This window comes from Lethenteron reissneri, chromosome 20 (genome assembly GCF_015708825.2).
Source record: "Lethenteron reissneri isolate LAM-NWPU_2019-01 chromosome 20, ASM1570882v1, whole genome shotgun sequence".
Classification (NCBI taxonomy): domain Eukaryota; kingdom Metazoa; phylum Chordata; class Hyperoartia; order Petromyzontiformes; family Petromyzontidae; genus Lethenteron; species Lethenteron reissneri.
The window spans coordinates 18618872-18635952 of NC_083798.1; the positions used below are offsets into that span (position 1 = coordinate 18618872).

The 17081-nt window shown below is 43.1% G+C and overlaps 1 protein-coding gene across 1 annotated transcript in view; it reads left to right on the forward strand.

Moving 5' to 3' along the window:
• Positions 1–899: 899 nt before the first annotated feature.
• The window catches only part of UBE3C (ubiquitin protein ligase E3C), a 37121-nt gene continuing 20939 nt past the window's right edge, over positions 900–17081 (forward strand). Inside the window, exons 1-14 of the mRNA XM_061555247.1 lie at positions 900–1003; positions 3996–4088; positions 5533–5586; positions 6738–6812; positions 7374–7523; positions 7942–8057; positions 8866–9053; positions 9499–9652; positions 10106–10437; positions 11650–11807; positions 12464–12651; positions 13327–13413; positions 14139–14296; positions 15391–15671. Of these exons, the coding sequence (XP_061411231.1) occupies positions 4023–4088; positions 5533–5586; positions 6738–6812; positions 7374–7523; positions 7942–8057; positions 8866–9053; positions 9499–9652; positions 10106–10437; positions 11650–11807; positions 12464–12651; positions 13327–13413; positions 14139–14296; positions 15391–15671 (2007 nt within the window). The 5' untranslated portion in view covers positions 900–1003; positions 3996–4022. The remainder of the gene's footprint in view (positions 1004–3995; positions 4089–5532; positions 5587–6737; positions 6813–7373; positions 7524–7941; positions 8058–8865; positions 9054–9498; positions 9653–10105; positions 10438–11649; positions 11808–12463; positions 12652–13326; positions 13414–14138; positions 14297–15390; positions 15672–17081) is intronic.

The following is a 17081-nucleotide window of genomic DNA, read 5'->3' on the forward strand; positions in this document are numbered from 1 at the left end:
GACCCGAGTTCGATTCTCGCTCACGGCCAGCACCGGTGACGATTATTTTAACCGGTCCTGGGCCTCCCCAAGATCTACTCAGCCTCAAACAATTAACTGGTGTGGTGTGTGAACATCGCCACTGGGAAGCCAAAGGCGACCGGGCGTGGTGAATCTAAGTCCCGGGCGAAGCCGGGTAGTACAGCTAGTGGGTAATAAAACAAATAGGTTTTTGTTCTTCTAGCCACATACATATCTATCAGGCGGTGGGCTCATGGAATTGTTTCAGCACATGTCCCTTGATAGCACGAGTCTTGAAAGCCGAAGAGGCCAACAGGTAAAACAAATATATAATTTAGGGTGCCTATAAATAATTGATCATATATAGAGACTTATCCCAACCATAGGAATGTGGAATTTTCATAATCCTCGCTTGAGTAGGCAAAATATTACTATGTACAAGAACGTTGAGCCATAATCAACCAATCAGCATTCACGCACGTGCTAGTCAACTTAGCAAGGGTGAGCGCGTCACCCGAGGAGTTCCAGTGTCACGTGGGCCGAGGGGGGAATCCCCTGCGTCACGTGACGGAGTGGGGATAACGTACGATTATAATTACTTACGGGACAGGCATAGATAAAATGTATATCACTGATGTTTAAAAAAATATATATTAGTAATTTGGTTACGAAAGTTAACGGCAAAAAAAAAATGTATCATGCCCATTGTGTGCAAAGTTTAACTTCCGGGGCAACAACGCTCCGGTTGGGAAGTGCAGCTGAAACGACGCTTGGTTCTACTTCCGGAGCGTCGTGTAGGGGGGGGGGCGGGGTCAAGACGTCACGCGCACATCCGGGATGTTGCGACCCTCCCCCCTTCCCCGTGTGGTCGATGGGGTTGGAGGAGGAGGGGGGGGTCACTTCCGGTTAGGTCGGATTCACTTCCGGTGCTCGGGCTTGCTGAGCTTGGAGGCTCTGGGCGCGCGCCGTGGTGGCGGCGGGGACCTCGGGGCCCCATAGGCGGGTGAGGCCACGGGGCCACATGGGGCCACATGGGATGTTTGTGGTGGTGGTGGTGGTGGAGGTGTTGTTGACGGGGGCCCTCGGGGAAGAGGGGTGTGGCGAGAGTGGCCGTGACGCAGATCGATCCCCGGGATGAGTGGACTTGGGGTCAAGGGAATGGGAGCTCTGATGGATGAGCGCGATGATCCAGCATCTGGTTTTTTGGGTGGTTGTTTCGTTGGGACGAGGCTCTTGAGTTTGAGAGATTAGAGGCCTGCTTTAGGGGTTGAATATTATGGGTTTAGTGGTTGTACAGTTGGGATCAGTGTTAGGGAATCTGGGATTTGGGTTCAGGGGTGTATGAGGATTTGGAAATTGAGAGCGGATTTTAAATGTATGATTTACATGACTTTGGGATCAGTGTATGGAATTGGGAATGCTACTGCATATATATGAAATGAGAATAGAAGGTACAGTATAGCCTTCAGTAAATCCACTGAAGGCTGTGAATTACTGCTGGATGAAGGCCTCTTCAGGCCTTGTTCATTCTGCGTTTGACCGCCGAACGCCACCGCGATGGTCACTGCTAGTTGACGATGGGGTCTGGGGTGGGGGGGGACGTGGACCTCGGTTCAGATGTCACTCCACCAGCAGTGTCCAGGAATTGAACTCTGGTTCATAGCCCAGTGCGTGAACAACTCCACTATCAGACTTGGATCAAGGAGAAGGGTCTAGCATAAGGAGGTATGGTCTGGAATGAGAGTGGAAATGGATCAAATACATATCTCAGAATAGTTTTTGGGGTTAATCCAGAATCTGCCGTGGATTCATGAATCTTGGTTTTGAGATCTGAGATTTGCAATGTCGAATGGATGGTCTTTGATCAGAGAATCGCATAGAGTACCTCATTGTACATCATGCCGAGTAAAAGACAAGCGGCTGACACTTTGAGCTTCATATTTTGTTCCATGTCACTGTATACCTTGTTATTTTGATACCTTGCATTAACACATTTTGTGCTTGGTATTACATAAAATTGAGTTACTCTGCTAAAGCATGGGAGGGTGCTTATTTCCATTGGCGGTCCTGACCCATGTGAAAATTACACATTCCCATGCAGGGCCTTTGTCTCTCAATATGAATCAATCATCTTAAGTTTAGTTTCTTTCACTGCTGGAAGAAAGGCCTTTTCTCATCATCGCCATCCTCAGTCATGCGATGCCTCCTTCCATCACCTGTGCATGAACTGATATCATTGCTCCATCTCCACGGTGGTCTTCCTTTCAGACGTCTTTGCCACCATTAACTCACCTGTCTGTTCATCAGCCATGCCTCCTAACGATGTATGGTGCGAAATAAGTTCAACATGTCGCGCCCTAGCCCATTTAACTTAACAAGCAACACTCGTATTTTTTATTTTATCCATGTAAGCCTTGTTACTGTCTCCGTGTATTTCCTAGCTTGCATCACTCCACACTTAAATATTTTAGTTAATGTTTCCGATCTTAATGTCAATATCAGGGAATATGCACGTATTGAAAGATTTAGAGTATTCTTGAGTGATATTTTAGTTTGTATTTGGTCCGTTAATGAACTTGTTCAGTTATACATGGCTTGCTTTTCTCATTTATTGTCCACTTTATCCATCTTGCTTTATTAATGTTGGTAATATATTATAGATCGTAACTGAAAATAACTTTTGTTTTCGTGTATAATTTTCCAGCAATTTACACTTATTCACAATTTTATTGTATTGCTAATTGATGACCAAAATATATTTTTTTACATTGTATTTAACATGTAGGTGAATTAAATAAAATGTTAATGTCTGAACATGAAACGTAAATCATTTGTCATCAACATTACGATTTATAATAACACGCTTTCATGAAGAATCTATTATGAAGTGACAAGTTTAACTCAAGACAAAAGGACCATTTAGAGCTTCAGCACTTCTCGAAACCTGTCTCATACAACATGCTGTTGACTTCCAAAAGTGGTATTTAATTAGTGCTGAAGCTCAAAATGTTCCTTTTGTCTTAAGTTTAACTGTTGATTCGAGTTTTTAACTACAGTACCACTTTGTCAGATAATTGATACCTTGTCCATTATGCATAATGGTGAATTACATAATATTTTGTACATGACACCTTACACATACACATCTTCCTAGACGATTGTGTGACATCTTACACATGACAGTTACATATCTTGCATATTTTAATACATTTATTTGTGTGACAATAACTAAGAATGTAATGATGTATTGATTAAAATAATTTGTGTCTGCTCATGATCAGGGGTCGGCAACCCACAGGTCCGGAGCCGCATGTGGCTGCTTTCCCCTTGCGGCTCTTTGGTTTCCCCCTTGCGAGCACCTGTTTTTTCAATTCTCTGAAACCTAATTTAATAAGCAATTTATAAAATATTACAGGGAATGGGTCATGATGGAATGTCTTGGTGACAACAAAATGTATGGTTAAATTGTATTGTTAAAGAATAACTAAGTGGGGCGGGGGGGGGGGGGGAACTAAATAGACCTTATTTAATCACTTATTTTCTTTATTTAAGTCAGAATGTGTTTTTAATCTGCTGTATACCTGCTGTGTTTGTGTACAAGTTGCTCTGTGTGTGATGCGGCTCTAAAACTATTTTGGTCAAAGGCAAAAACAAGAAAATGGCTCTTTGAAAGGTTGCCGACCCCTGCTCATGATACATGCATCGGATTACACTGTAAGAATTGGGTATTTACAATTCGTATACAGTATGTACAAATGTTGCCTTTACATTAATGGAACAAAATATTGTTACAGGTAAAACAAAAAGTGAGAGACATGCTACAAATGAGATAAAGGATTATTCTTGTACTGAAAAAAATTACACTAATTTTTACATCTATCGAATCAGAGTGCGATGGTTGTGAATCGGTACATGCCTGTTCATAAATATATCTGCGTGTATGAAGTGAAGTCGTGGATTAGTTTTAATGCATTTGAATTGCTTTGCTCTTGCAGCACAGAGGGACCCAGAAGACAAGCGCAATGTTCAGCTTTGAGGGAGACTTCCGCACCAAGCCCACGGTGTCCCTTGGTGGGGCAAGCCGGCGGGTACGTGTGGCACCTGTGCAGGAAAATGTTTTGTGTGCCTTGTGGTCAGAGACAGAAATTAAGAACAGTACACAAGTCTCATTTTACAAGTGGAATGCAGTCGCACACACTGGGAATGAAGATCATTATTTGGAGGGTTGGTGGATTATGTTGAGAACACGTCTTATTTGTCTGTGTGGGTGGTCGAACACCAGTGGGTTTGTGAGTTTTCTTCTCCAAAAAAACTATAAAATAAGCTTTGGCAAAACATACCAGGGAGGATCCTGAAAATGAGCCTTGGCACATGATGAGACTTTCCGAGTTGCATAAATGAATCGGTATCAAAAACTTTTAGAATTCAATACCACACTGTGTTGTTACCTTGCAGCGATAAGCAGAGGCATATCTAAAAGATTCCTTGATGGCTATCATGGTGCTAATTTTCCTGTCAATGCAATGAGATTCTACTGCTGAGATGCTGTTTTCTAAACTGGGGGCTGGATGTTTTACAGATTGCTGATCATAATTGTGTTTGACCAATAGACCAGCACTTCTGATGGCTGGGTTACGTCTCACGGTGCCAAATTTGGTCATGTCACTGCTGAAAATCTGCATAGTTATTTGATCGTGTCACTGCTGAGGTTAGGTGCTTTTCACACCTCGGTGACAGAAACAATGAGTTGGTACTGCTGAGTTCCTTGTTTCTAGCATATAATGGCTGTTTCGGAGCAATGAACTGGCACGACTTAGAGCTTGGGCCCTATTATAGGACTACCTTTCATTAAACTAGATTGTAATGAATCATGAATTGAAGGTATCAGTTCAATCATTGATGACATTAAAAATCCATCAGAAAATGTTTTTTATACCTAATTGTACATAAAGTTGCACTAGGGGGTAATATACAAATATTTCTAATCACATGCGGAAAAAACCCTTTGGACAAAACACAAATCTGTAATTATTTTCCATCACAATGCCTGATAAAGTGACTTGAGATTTGGTTTCTGGTGTCTCCTTGTAAGGATCGTTTATAACTTGATGTGATGCTGTGCTAACTGATCGATTGCTTCGGGGGCAAGGGTTGATGGATCATGCAGATGTGATACTGGCTGGACTGCGAGGTGGCCAGTAAATAATAGCAGGCACAGTTAATGTATTGTGAACCAGTCTGTATATCTTTTGCGTGTTATCCCTTCATATTCTTGGATTTTCTCTGGTTATTTCGGTTTACTTTTATGCGAAATAACTCCATAAAGAATGTGTCCAAACGTCCCATTGCAGGATCTTCTGAAAGTCTTGAGACTGACTGAGGCTTACCTGGATAAAACATAACATTAATATTCCTTCGCCTTATAACTTAATTATCCTTTAATTTAATTTTAATTTTCACAGATGGAATGGTATTAGTGATAAGATTAAGATAAGCTTAAGCGATAATTAAGTCTTATGGTTGTGCTGGCAGGAGGAGAAATCATCGTTGCTGAATCGAACACTGGAGGAGCGGCGGAAGAGAGAGGTTTGAGGCTTTTTTTTCGGTTGTCATCGTGCACAAATGTCTCACACAAGCACAACCTACAGCTGATGAGACTTTATCCACATCAGCTGAAACAAATGTATGTATTCAGACCATGTTTATCATAAATATATTATATTAATTATGTTACTTATTTGCTTCATCCTAAGTTGGGGTAGGAACACGGTGAATGAATGAGGTGATCTGGGGGCATTTTATGGAAAAAAGATTGAAATATTACAAAACGAGCCCACCTTCAGAAGAATGTGTTTCATTTGTCTTTTTAAAGATGCTAGCCTAGTGATGTATAAAGTGTCTAAATGTTTATTGAAATAATTTGCGACCTTTTGCCAATACTGAGTATTTGTCATTCAACAACTAAATCGTGCTTAAGTTCATTGACATTCAATATTACATTTATGGAATGTTTCAGAAATGATGCAGCCTCAGATACCCAGCTTTATGCATAAATTAAAGTCAGTATCTTGCTGCTAAAATAAGTATGGGGTCATGCGAATAACACTTAATTGTCCTGAAACAGTGGAGGAAAATCCATCTTATGACGGGTACAAGTCTATGACAAAGACAGTGGATTTCCTGCAAAGTGGTACAAATATTATTCATCCCAAAGCGATGATTTTCCAAGTTTACCCCAACTAAGGTTTTAAGTAAAAAAAAATCTCAGTATTTTGATTGTGCGTCTGACACGTTACCAAAATGCCACCTTGTTGGATAATGCAAATAAATATATTTTTTGAACTGCACATACACCAACCATGAACTAGTTTATATTATTAGAATATTGTAAATATAACCCAATGACCAATAAAATACATTACCATATTGTATAGATTTTGACTTAAAACTTTCGTGACTGCAGTAATTCATATTCACTTAGAAAAATTAAGTGAATAAAAAAATAAGATTATTTTTTATTCACTTTATTTTCATTTTTATTATTTTATTATAATTTTTTATATCTATGTGACTTTACTGAAAGAACCATATGATACATATTGTATAGCTTAAATTGAGTTCTGGATGCATGTGTAAGGAGATAATATTTTTTTTAGACTAATATAATCCGGTACATATAAATGAGTGGTTTCTAACTGTCTTGTTTACGTTGGGCTGAACATGACTTTGCATTACAGGAGGAACGCAGGCGACAGAAGAACGCTGTTGTCATACAGTCCTTTGTGCGTGGATGCTTGGAACGTGGCAAGCAGGTAGGCTGCTCATTCCCCAATTCTCTTATATGCGTGAAATTGCTTTTTGGGATGACAGAGAAGGGTTACGAGTTAAAGAGTTTTGCAATATCGTTCTATGAAGGAGACGACAAAGCTCTTTGTTTAGAAGCATTATTTAAGTCAGTTTGCATATTGAGATGAAGTTAGGTTAGTAACACGAGTGGCTTTTAGACTAATATAATCTAATATAATCAGGTGTGAGACTTCATGTGAGTACTTGCAGGATGGACAAAGAGTGGAAAGATAACATCAATGTGATGTAGAGGCAAATGTGGATACATTTTTTATTGTATTCCATTGTCAAGAAGTTCTGGTGTTGACTTTGCCATACCACCCCAGTTGCGTGAACAGTATTCCATTGTGGGGTTAACCAATTACTGTAGCTACCTCTGATTAGGAATTGCCCCTAGATAAATTTGGAATTTGCACAATAAAGAAACTGCAGCAGCTTTATACACTTTAATATTCGCCTTTAAACAGGGATAATTTTCACGAGCGTTGTCATGCGTCTGTGCGCCTTCCTCAAATGTGCCCTTGTAGCATGAAAAGCAAAGGCTGGAGTTCGACACGTTGGTGTCGCACGCCCAGAGGGGAGGCGATGAGACCGTGTTGGGCGATGCAGCCAAGCTGGTGGCTCTCACACAGAGGCTTCTCTTCTTCTACGACCACCGCTGCGACACCACCAGACTAGTGCGGACCTGAATCCTACTTTTTACAATAATGTATCAGATGTTGATTAATATATGGATTTTTTTGTCTGATTAATGATGAATGGGATGATACTCGTTTCCAATTCAATCATGAGCCAGTGGTGAAAATTCCACATTTTTATCGTTGGACCATCTCTCCATTGGATTAGCACTATTGACTTCCCACAAAATGGTACTCGTTTTATTAACACCATAGGGTTGATGGGCTGCGTGTATCCCCAACTGAGAATTCAACTTCTAATTGTAAACAATATAATTCTATATTTGTCAGTGTAAGCTTTTATACAGAACCTTATCTTCACCTGGTCCTAAAATGTGTTAGCAGACGACACTTGCTTCTGTGGTGTGTAATCCAAATTTAATTGTCTGTGTATGTGTGGGGCTGACTTTTCTCACAGGTGTGGCTCTGCCAGACCCTTTTGAGACAACAGGTGCTCTACCTGCAGCCTCTTGCTGAGGGACGGGGGCAGCAGTGCCTCTTCCAACTACAGCGACTGCTGAGGCTCTGTTGCAAGTAAGTATGCACATAGGGGTCATCATGCTTGTTTAATTGCATGGGGAGATTCACTTGAACATAATACTGATGCATTAGAGGCAACGGCGTAATAATGACTGTGTGAAATACTGAAACCAGCACCGCTGAGATTTAATGTCTAATTAGATTTCAGTGGAGCGATGGTAGAGTGGTAATCAATCTGTGTTATGACTGCAGCATTCTGACCTTGATTTCAAGCCATTGATAATATCAGTGGTAAGTGAAATCAGACCTGCTTCTGGGTCCCACCTTTGCCAACCCAGGTGGGCTATCAAGTTGAAGCTTAAGTCAAATGATTCCCATGACCCACATTGTGTGGCAAGGCCTTCAGCTAGAGATTAATTGACAAAAGGGTGAAAATATGATTAAATCAAGTTTTTAATGTATTGAGTTGATGGTCTCATTCCATTCACCAACAACGGCACAATAAAATACATTTTTGAATAACAGCATTCCCTCGTTATTCGTGAGGGATACGTTCCAGAGATGTTCGTGAATAGCATATTCCACAGTTATTGATATTGGTCTACGAATATCATACACGCAACATCTGCAGAGACTTCTACAGCTTCGAGAAGTTATACTCTTTGGTAATTCGGTAAAGTCACGTAGATAGCCAACATCGCAGACAGCACGTTCGTGAAAAACGAGGGAATATTGTATATTTTTCACTCCAATTCGTAAATTTTTACCTCATTGACAAAGTTTTGCTATTGTCAAATCAAATGAGTTGTTTCCGGCAATGTCTTGCTGTTGTTGAAGTGTTTGCTGTCCCCTATTTTTACAGCCTGCTCATGCACAGCCCAGATGAGAGTCTAGGTCTCTCAGTACCTCTGCGCATGCTGGAGGTGTTCACATCTCCCAACACCTACGTAGCCCTCCACAAGATCCTGCCAACCTCTGTGTTCTCTGGCCCAATGACAGACGGCCCAGACCTCGTGGTGGAGCATATTATGTTTTACCTCATCCAGAAGGGTACGTTATCATCTCAACTAATGATCCCATTATACCTTGTTTTCACCGCACGTTAAATGTGACTACCACCCTGTGGGAGTAAACAATACTCGTCCTATGGAGAAAATGGTCCTCCTCATAGGAATGTGGATTTTCAATAATTGGGTCAAGGCTGCTAATGGAGTTGAGCACTGCTTTGTACTTGCCATGGGTGACCCAGCAACCTTGGTTGAAGTCCTGGCCATGGATACGATTTAATTACAAATTGTACCTGCACATGTCCAGATCAACTGTGCATTAAAATAGCATCTGGTAAAGTCTACACACCAATGCTTGGGTGACAGAAGTTGCTGGATATGTGTCCAATCTTGGTTTTAGTATATTCTCACGAAGGATACAGGGTACTGTTTGCACCCTACGGTGTGTAAAGCTAAGGAAGGAAAGTTTATTTGTTTGTCTTGTGAAGGCTACTTCAAGTCACAGCACCACCTGCTGACGCGGCGTCTACCACCTAGTGTGGAACACCCAGCACCCCCAACCCTGCCGCTGGCCACCACCCTCCTGCACAACCTTGTCACTCCCCTCTCCCTGCCGTACATGTCTCAAGGCCTCTTGGCTCGGTGAGAGACCTCTCCCACCCCCCTCCCTGCTTCCTTCGTGGTCGTGCTGCAATTAAGATGCTTGCTTATAGATGAGTATGTGTGAGTGTGTCGGTGTGTGCATGTGTTCTTATTTGAGTCATTTGGATGTTTGCAGACCTGTATAGCTGGATGGTTTGAAGAGGGCTGAACCATCCCTGCTGAATGCCCAGCCCCACGACTAAATTTTCAAAGTCAAGTCAAAAATATATCGGTGCACCATTTAACACCAGTGATGTTTTTTCTTCTAAGTTCAGCAAACACCCATAGCCATTTTAAACCGTGCTAATTCTCGTAAAGTGGTAATCATGAGTTTCCGGCCATGTTTAAATTTTCTAATGCTCATGTTTTATGCTTGCAAATTTGTGCTGTACACAAACATGGATACACATGCACACACCGCACTCTGATTCACGCCTCCTTGCCCCCACACAGGCGCCATGTGCTACGGCTGTTTGTACGAGACGTATTGTCTCTACCGTACGCCGAGCAGGTGTACGGTTTCCTACTTCCGGCGCTCGCCGACGCTCGCTCCAAGTTCCCCTTCATGCCGCTGCTGGAGTCCCTGCAGGCTGAGCCAGGCCTTCCCGCTTTCAGTGGAGTTCATCCTTCGGCGGATGGACCCCAAGCCACCAATGCTACACAGATGGAGAGGCCTTGCAGGCGGGGCTGTGCCACGGAGCCCTCGTCAGAGGAGACAGTGTTGTCTGTGGCAGGCTCCCCTTGGCTGCTGCATGCTGTGCTGACCTTGGGGCAGAGGCACTTGGGTGAGCGTTGAGCTCCGGCCGCATGGGGTGATGATTAGTGGGTGATAAGGGGCAAATTAACAGGTGATTCGCTCGGAATGTCACCTGAAGTGTCGATGCAATATGTAATGTATTGTATTCTGTAGGAGTGATTTAATGCAAAAAAAAGTAGGATAGATGCACGTGTTATACAGGGTTGTCCATTACTCAACAAACATCAGTGAGTTTGGCCAATACATACGCACACACTTGGTAGTATGGAGATTTGATCAAATGGGTATCTTTGCTTTAAACCTCCACCTATCTCCCATGGCATTGGCAACAACACATAGCATCCATTTGAGTGAGGTCTTTCCCAACATCTTGTGTGCACATACATTTACGTCCCTTTACCTCTGCATGTGTTATATGTATATACTAGCTTACATACCCGGCGTTGCCCGGGCCAAAACATATTTCAAAACTACTCTTAAAAATCTAACAGCAGTGCGTACTGACTGTGGTGGTACCTGCTATGATTACAGCAGTGCATACCGACTGGTGGCACCTGATATCACTACAGTAGTACATGCTGACTTTATAGCAGTATTTATCAACTCTATAGCACAAAGTACTCGCCTGACAGAGTGGCGTGGTGAGGCCTAGTCCCGTGCAGAGCCTCCGGCCTCTCCTAGATTACCCGTGACCCCCCCCCGGCCACGATCTCCCCGGCCACTCTGCAGTAATATCTACGGCCTATAGTGGTAGCATCTAGCGACTGTATATATTAGTAACTGCACGCATCGGGGTGGGGGGGACATCACACAGTGAAGATTTAAGCTCAGCGTTTAGTGTATTTTTAAAGCATTTTGAACTTGAAAGAAAATGTCCCCCTCACTCCCACCGAAGGCGTGCGACTTGGCATGGGCCGTCCCCCGCCACCAAAGGCGCGTGAGTTGGTACGAGTCATAAATAAATAAAGAGCTAGCGCAAAAAAATCGCACTAAATCGCTAATTAAATTTATTAAAAGTTGATGGATGTGAAAAAGGAATAGCGCTTGCTCACGGCGGGGCTTACGGCGTGGTACCTGGATATTTTTATTTAACGTAAACTCCACTATTGGATAGCCAAATCCTTCGCAAGTGCGCGAATACACACTCAAAGCCACAAACAGACAATTTTTTACGTTTATAGGTAAGAAGAAGATATAGATGTTTGTCTCTACATGCGTGCTTGCTCTTGATGGGATGCAGGGGGCCTCTCGGAGGTTGGAATGCTGCTCTACCTGCGCGTGCTGCAGGGATTACTGCCCTGTTTACCAGCGTCTGTATCAATCGGTCGCAGCCCGGCCGAGGGGAGTGACTCGGAGGAGGAGCAAGATGATAACAGAGATGGCATGGCTGTCACGCAGGTAAGAAGCTGTATACAGCGAGTGTTGTTTGCGAGCAGCTCTTAACACCAACTCCTCGCAAGGTAGTGTGGCGAGTACCACACCCAGCTGGCTTTCTCCAATGCCGATGTTTATACACTACACCACACTCATTTGTCTGGTAAATCACATTCTACGGAGTGCATAAAAATTGTACGAATATAATTCTCCACTGTCTTTGCAGATAATGAATAAAGCACAAGGCATCTGTTTCATAACTGAAATAAACCAACATTTAAAGCTGACAAGCTGCAAATGAGATCCAAAGGAGTCAAAACCAATCCAGAGTTTGACTTAGTTGATATATCGCAACAGGAGAATATTGGCCTGGAAATAAACCTTCAACTTTGTTGCTTTATTGTACGAAGGTGGCGGAAAGGGACAGGCATGTGGAGAAGGGAGAGGGAGTATAGGGAGAATGAGGAGCGAGGAGCTGAGATCATGGGCAACTGACCATTGGGACAGGCGGCTCCGCTTACTGTGCCTGGTTGTTTCAACGCTCGCCTAAGAAGGGCTGGGCTCAAATGTTAAGCGGTGGTGTAAATGCAGCGTCTCAGAATCAGAATCTTTATTTAAGCTTTAAAAATTCTATCCGCTATGAAGTTCTTTTTCACAGATGTCTGTCTCCGTGCTGCCAGGGTGAGGGGCAGGTGTCGCTGTACATGGTACGGGAGGAGTGCCTACGAATGCTGGACGGGAGGCCACAGACGACCGCTCTGCTGGGTGCCGTGTGGCGTGACTCGGCCAGCGAGGAGGTGCTCACCATCATGGCCTCGCTGTGCCATGCCCTCATGGTGCAGCAGCGCGTCGTCGTGCCCAAGACAAGGTGTGGCGCTGGCTTTTCCATGCGAAAATACTCGTAGACACTGCGATTCATGCATAATACACACACACCGATCTATGTGTGATTATACACACACTCTAAGCATAGGTAATATATCCACATGCACCCTGATCCATGTGGAAAACGTGTACTAATCTTAGCATAATACACATACTGTGTCTTATCCTACACTAGCACAAATATGCACACATTGTACGATTCATGGATAATATAAGCACACTGTTCGACACATGATACACACTTTTTGGTCTATGCACTTACTGTGTTCACTTGTACAATAGCATCCACACATACACACCATGCTTGAGCATTGGATAATACACAGTATGTGTCTGGTTCATGCAAAGTAGTGTTAAAGTCAAGTTGTCTGGCTGCTGTAATGGTCATTGGGATAGCACTCACCTCCATTGGTGACATTGAGTCACGGGGTGAAATTCCATTTTTTCATGGTGATAGCCAGTCTCTTCATAAGACGAATTCTGTTGATTTCTCATGTAATAATACAGATTTTTATCCACCCTAAAGGCAGACAAGGCTGAATTGACCATTAGCCTGGATTTTAAATTGGACCATTCATTTGTAAGTAATTTTTTTTTTTTATCCTGGAACAAGCATCTTTTGCTCATTATAAAAATATACTGGTGCTGTCGCTTGCAGACTTCTCTACAGCCTGGCCTTCAACGCTAGGTTCCTGCGCCACCTCTGGAGCCTCATCACAACCATGTCAACCACTATGATCACAGGGTGAGCAATGCTGTGTCAGGCAGAGATGGTCAAATTGCATTCAAATGACACTTTACTTAAATAATCGTAATTACCAAATCCCAGTGACACGGGTGGGAAGTGTTTTCTGAACCTGGCCCAGGCATGTTGTTAGTCTGCTCGGCTGTAGATTAAAACCTGGTGTCGTGCTTGAACTTCAGCATTGACGAGACAAAGCATATGGTATAGCACAGTTTAGGGTTATAGCATGTAGCATTGTATGTATTTATGTTTAACTTCTTTCACACCTTATGTAGCCAACCGTGCAAATTTGAAGTGCGGAGCATTCATGTTCCCATATCCGTAAGGTTAGTTTTGCATATTTAACTTTAACCTACTTCAAAGAATTGTGCATTGTTCTGTGTGATGTTATAGATAATTGTTAATGTCACAGGCTCTTTGTTAAAATCAAGAAATGCCACAGATTATTTGTGACTCAACTGATGTGATAAACTCCGAGGGATTTCAAGTCACTGCATAAGATTAGTGATGTTGCTGCATCTTTGTCACAGGGGTTTTTGGAAGTCACTAGACATCATGCCTCTTAGGAGATGCCATACAACATGTTGTGGCGTAATGCATCAGGTCTCATGATGCAGATGCCTCGGTGCGATTGGCTGTCATCACCTTTTATCGCCATCACAGCTAGGGAACAGATCCCAATATGTGAGGTGCATGATGGTCGTGGGGTGTTCTTGTTGTTGCAGGTCGCAGGTGAGCCTGCTGCAGATGATCTCACGGGGCTCGCCGCTGCAACCACTCGACTCGGCTCGGATCGTGCCTGTCTGCTACCTCTTTTGCTCCCTCTTCGGACATTTCCTCGTCTCTGTGCATGACAGCGAGTTCTTCGGAGACCGCCCGCCCAGTGAGAGCCCGGGGAGCACGAGTGTGGGAAAGCGAATATTCATCACTGAAGTGGAGAAATTCCTGCACGAATCCCACAATATTTGATTCCTCACGAATCCACCCTGGATGAATAGGGCAGGGTTAGTGATAGTTCATTTCCGTGATGCATGTATTAAATTATCAATTTATTTGAAAAGGATTTTAACACATTTTCTGCTACAGAAGGTGTGTGCAATAGAATGGATTTCTATTGCAAAGCTGGCTTAGCAAAGCATTGTTTATACTTAGCTAAGCATTGCTGATACCAGCTTGCCACAATGGCAAATCAGGATGATTTTAGGCAGACAGTATCACCATTGAAATACATTGCCAGTACATTGAATTGGACTCATTAAACCTTTATTCCAATCTGGCATTCTGGTAAGAAGGATGATGCTCTGCGGATACTGGCCTAGTGGAGGTCAGTCTGAGCAAGGTCCTTAACCATGCCCTTGCGTAGCTGGGATGCACAGAGCTGCAAAGTGTATAGCCAAGGTTATACAAAAAGGGAAGTCATCAGAGGTGGTGTGGAAGTTTGTTTGGCTCCCTTAATGAAGATGACTTTCAGGACAGCCATACTTTATAATCACTCACTTTTGATTGGCTCTGGTTTGTATACATGATTTATGTAAATATGAATTCACTTATCCAACTCATTGAGTGTCAAACCTTTTCTGGAGACAATTACTTTGGGATGTTTGGTCACTTTAATAAATTAGAGTTTTGTAGTTCTGGAGGAAACTGGAATCCGCCAGAGAAAACCAAAGCATTCGAGGGGTCTCACTGAAATCTGTATACAAATCGATAAAGAAAATATTTGCTTTATTGCCATCTCCTGGCCACCTCGAAAAACAAGCCTACCACACTTAATATTTTCAGACAATTTCTCGTTCAGGTAATAACCAGGCCTAACTTAGCTTACAAGGTCTGACTTTGGAATCATTCAGAGTGATTTTGTAAAAGGCACATATGCATGCACGAGACAGAATTTACAAATATATGAACGAATCAACATCTCCGTGTGTTTGATTTGGGGTAGCAACGTAGGTTTTCATGTGGATGCTGTGTCTCGAGGCCCGGGTGGTGGGGTCGACAGAAGCGGCGGTGGCGCTGATGGAGTTAGCGATGGTGCTGGAAGCGCGTCTGGTGTGGGCATGCCCTTCTCGCTCGACGAACTGGTGGCCATGTCTGCATGCCTACGCGACGCATGCCTTGGCATGATCCACCTGGCGTACCCCGAGAGCCGGCCCGAGCTGCGTGAGAGCTACGCCGTGGCGCTGCAGAGTGTGGGCAGCAGCATGCCCGCCGAGCATCGGCTGCAAGAGCAACGGCAGCGCTACACACAGCTCTTCAAGGCAAGTGCTGTGTAATGCTCTTAAGGCATCTAATGAGATGGCTAAGGACACTTTAGAGCACAGAAAAAAACGGGTAGACTGAATATGTTGACTTAATTTTGGAGACAGCCTTTTAAAATGTAGTGCCTGTCTATAAAAAATGTAAATGCAAGTGGATTTAAATCATGTCGATGCAAAAAAAAAATATCGCCTGGTTGCACTGATTCCAACGGAATTCTTATGTAGGAACATGATCTTTGTTACAAGTCTGTGTAGGAAGATTACATCATGAGTAATTGAAGGTTTTTTTGTGAATATTTTAAAACAATTGTGTAAAGACAATTCTAAGGTGTAACTAACAAAAGCTTGGTGCTTGGAATGTCTGACTAAATTGCAATACATTAATACGAGAAGATACTGCACTATTTTGTATTTTATAGTTCTATAAAAAAAACGTGCTTCTGCTGTTTTCTGAAAAATCACGTGACTCATGGTGTGTGAATGTTGATTTGTGGGTAGATGACATTTGCATTTGGACATATTTGAAACTGAAAAGCTGTGCCATGGAAGGTTGACTCATGTCAATTGTCTGCGTTCTTTCACCCCTGATATATTTAATCGAACAAGCTGGTCGCGATTCTGAAACAGTGGTCCTGCTCTAAAGGCAGGTTATTGCTGTAGTTGCCATTGACTAAAACAGTGAAAGCAATCTCCAGCACTTGCGTCCCCTTTGTCGGCTCTGTTGTTAACTGACCTCTTTACGATCTCGCCTTAATTTGACTAAGTGTGTGTAATTGTCTTTACGATAGGCCACCCTGTATGGGCATGGCAGCCTCCAGCAAGGGGTGGGGGACTTCATTGCAGGCACCAGTGGGAATCTACAGAAGCACCCAGTTCATCTACTTACTACAAGGTCTTGAGCAAGGGCAGGAATAGTACAGCAAAACAACTCAGAACTCTTAGCTTTTGTTATGGTTCTGAGCTTTGCAGTATGATCTGTATACGCTTTGGCTGATCATTGGCCAATTACATTTTTTTGGAGTTATACTTCAATAAACAATAAAATTACTGTCATGAAAAAAAAATCGAAATTAAAAGTTTTGGTAATATTGTAGTGAGTTCAACTGAGTCGCAGACATACTCTTTGGAGGCAACACATTTATTAACACTAACAAAAAGGGGTAACTGCCCCTTAATCAGATAACAACCTCTGGTGGTGACCACCAGGCTAACTACACTAATTACACCGTAACTAGCTACAACGGACCAGACCACAGCTCGGGTCCAGGTCCACGTGTGGGAGAGCCTGTAGGACGTAGAACGTAGAATGTGGGTTTCTTCAGGATGAACAACAGCAGCCGGTCCCTCTCGGGGACCCGGCTTATATCCTCTGTGGCGTGGCTGGCCCCGCCCTTCGCCACGACCACCTTC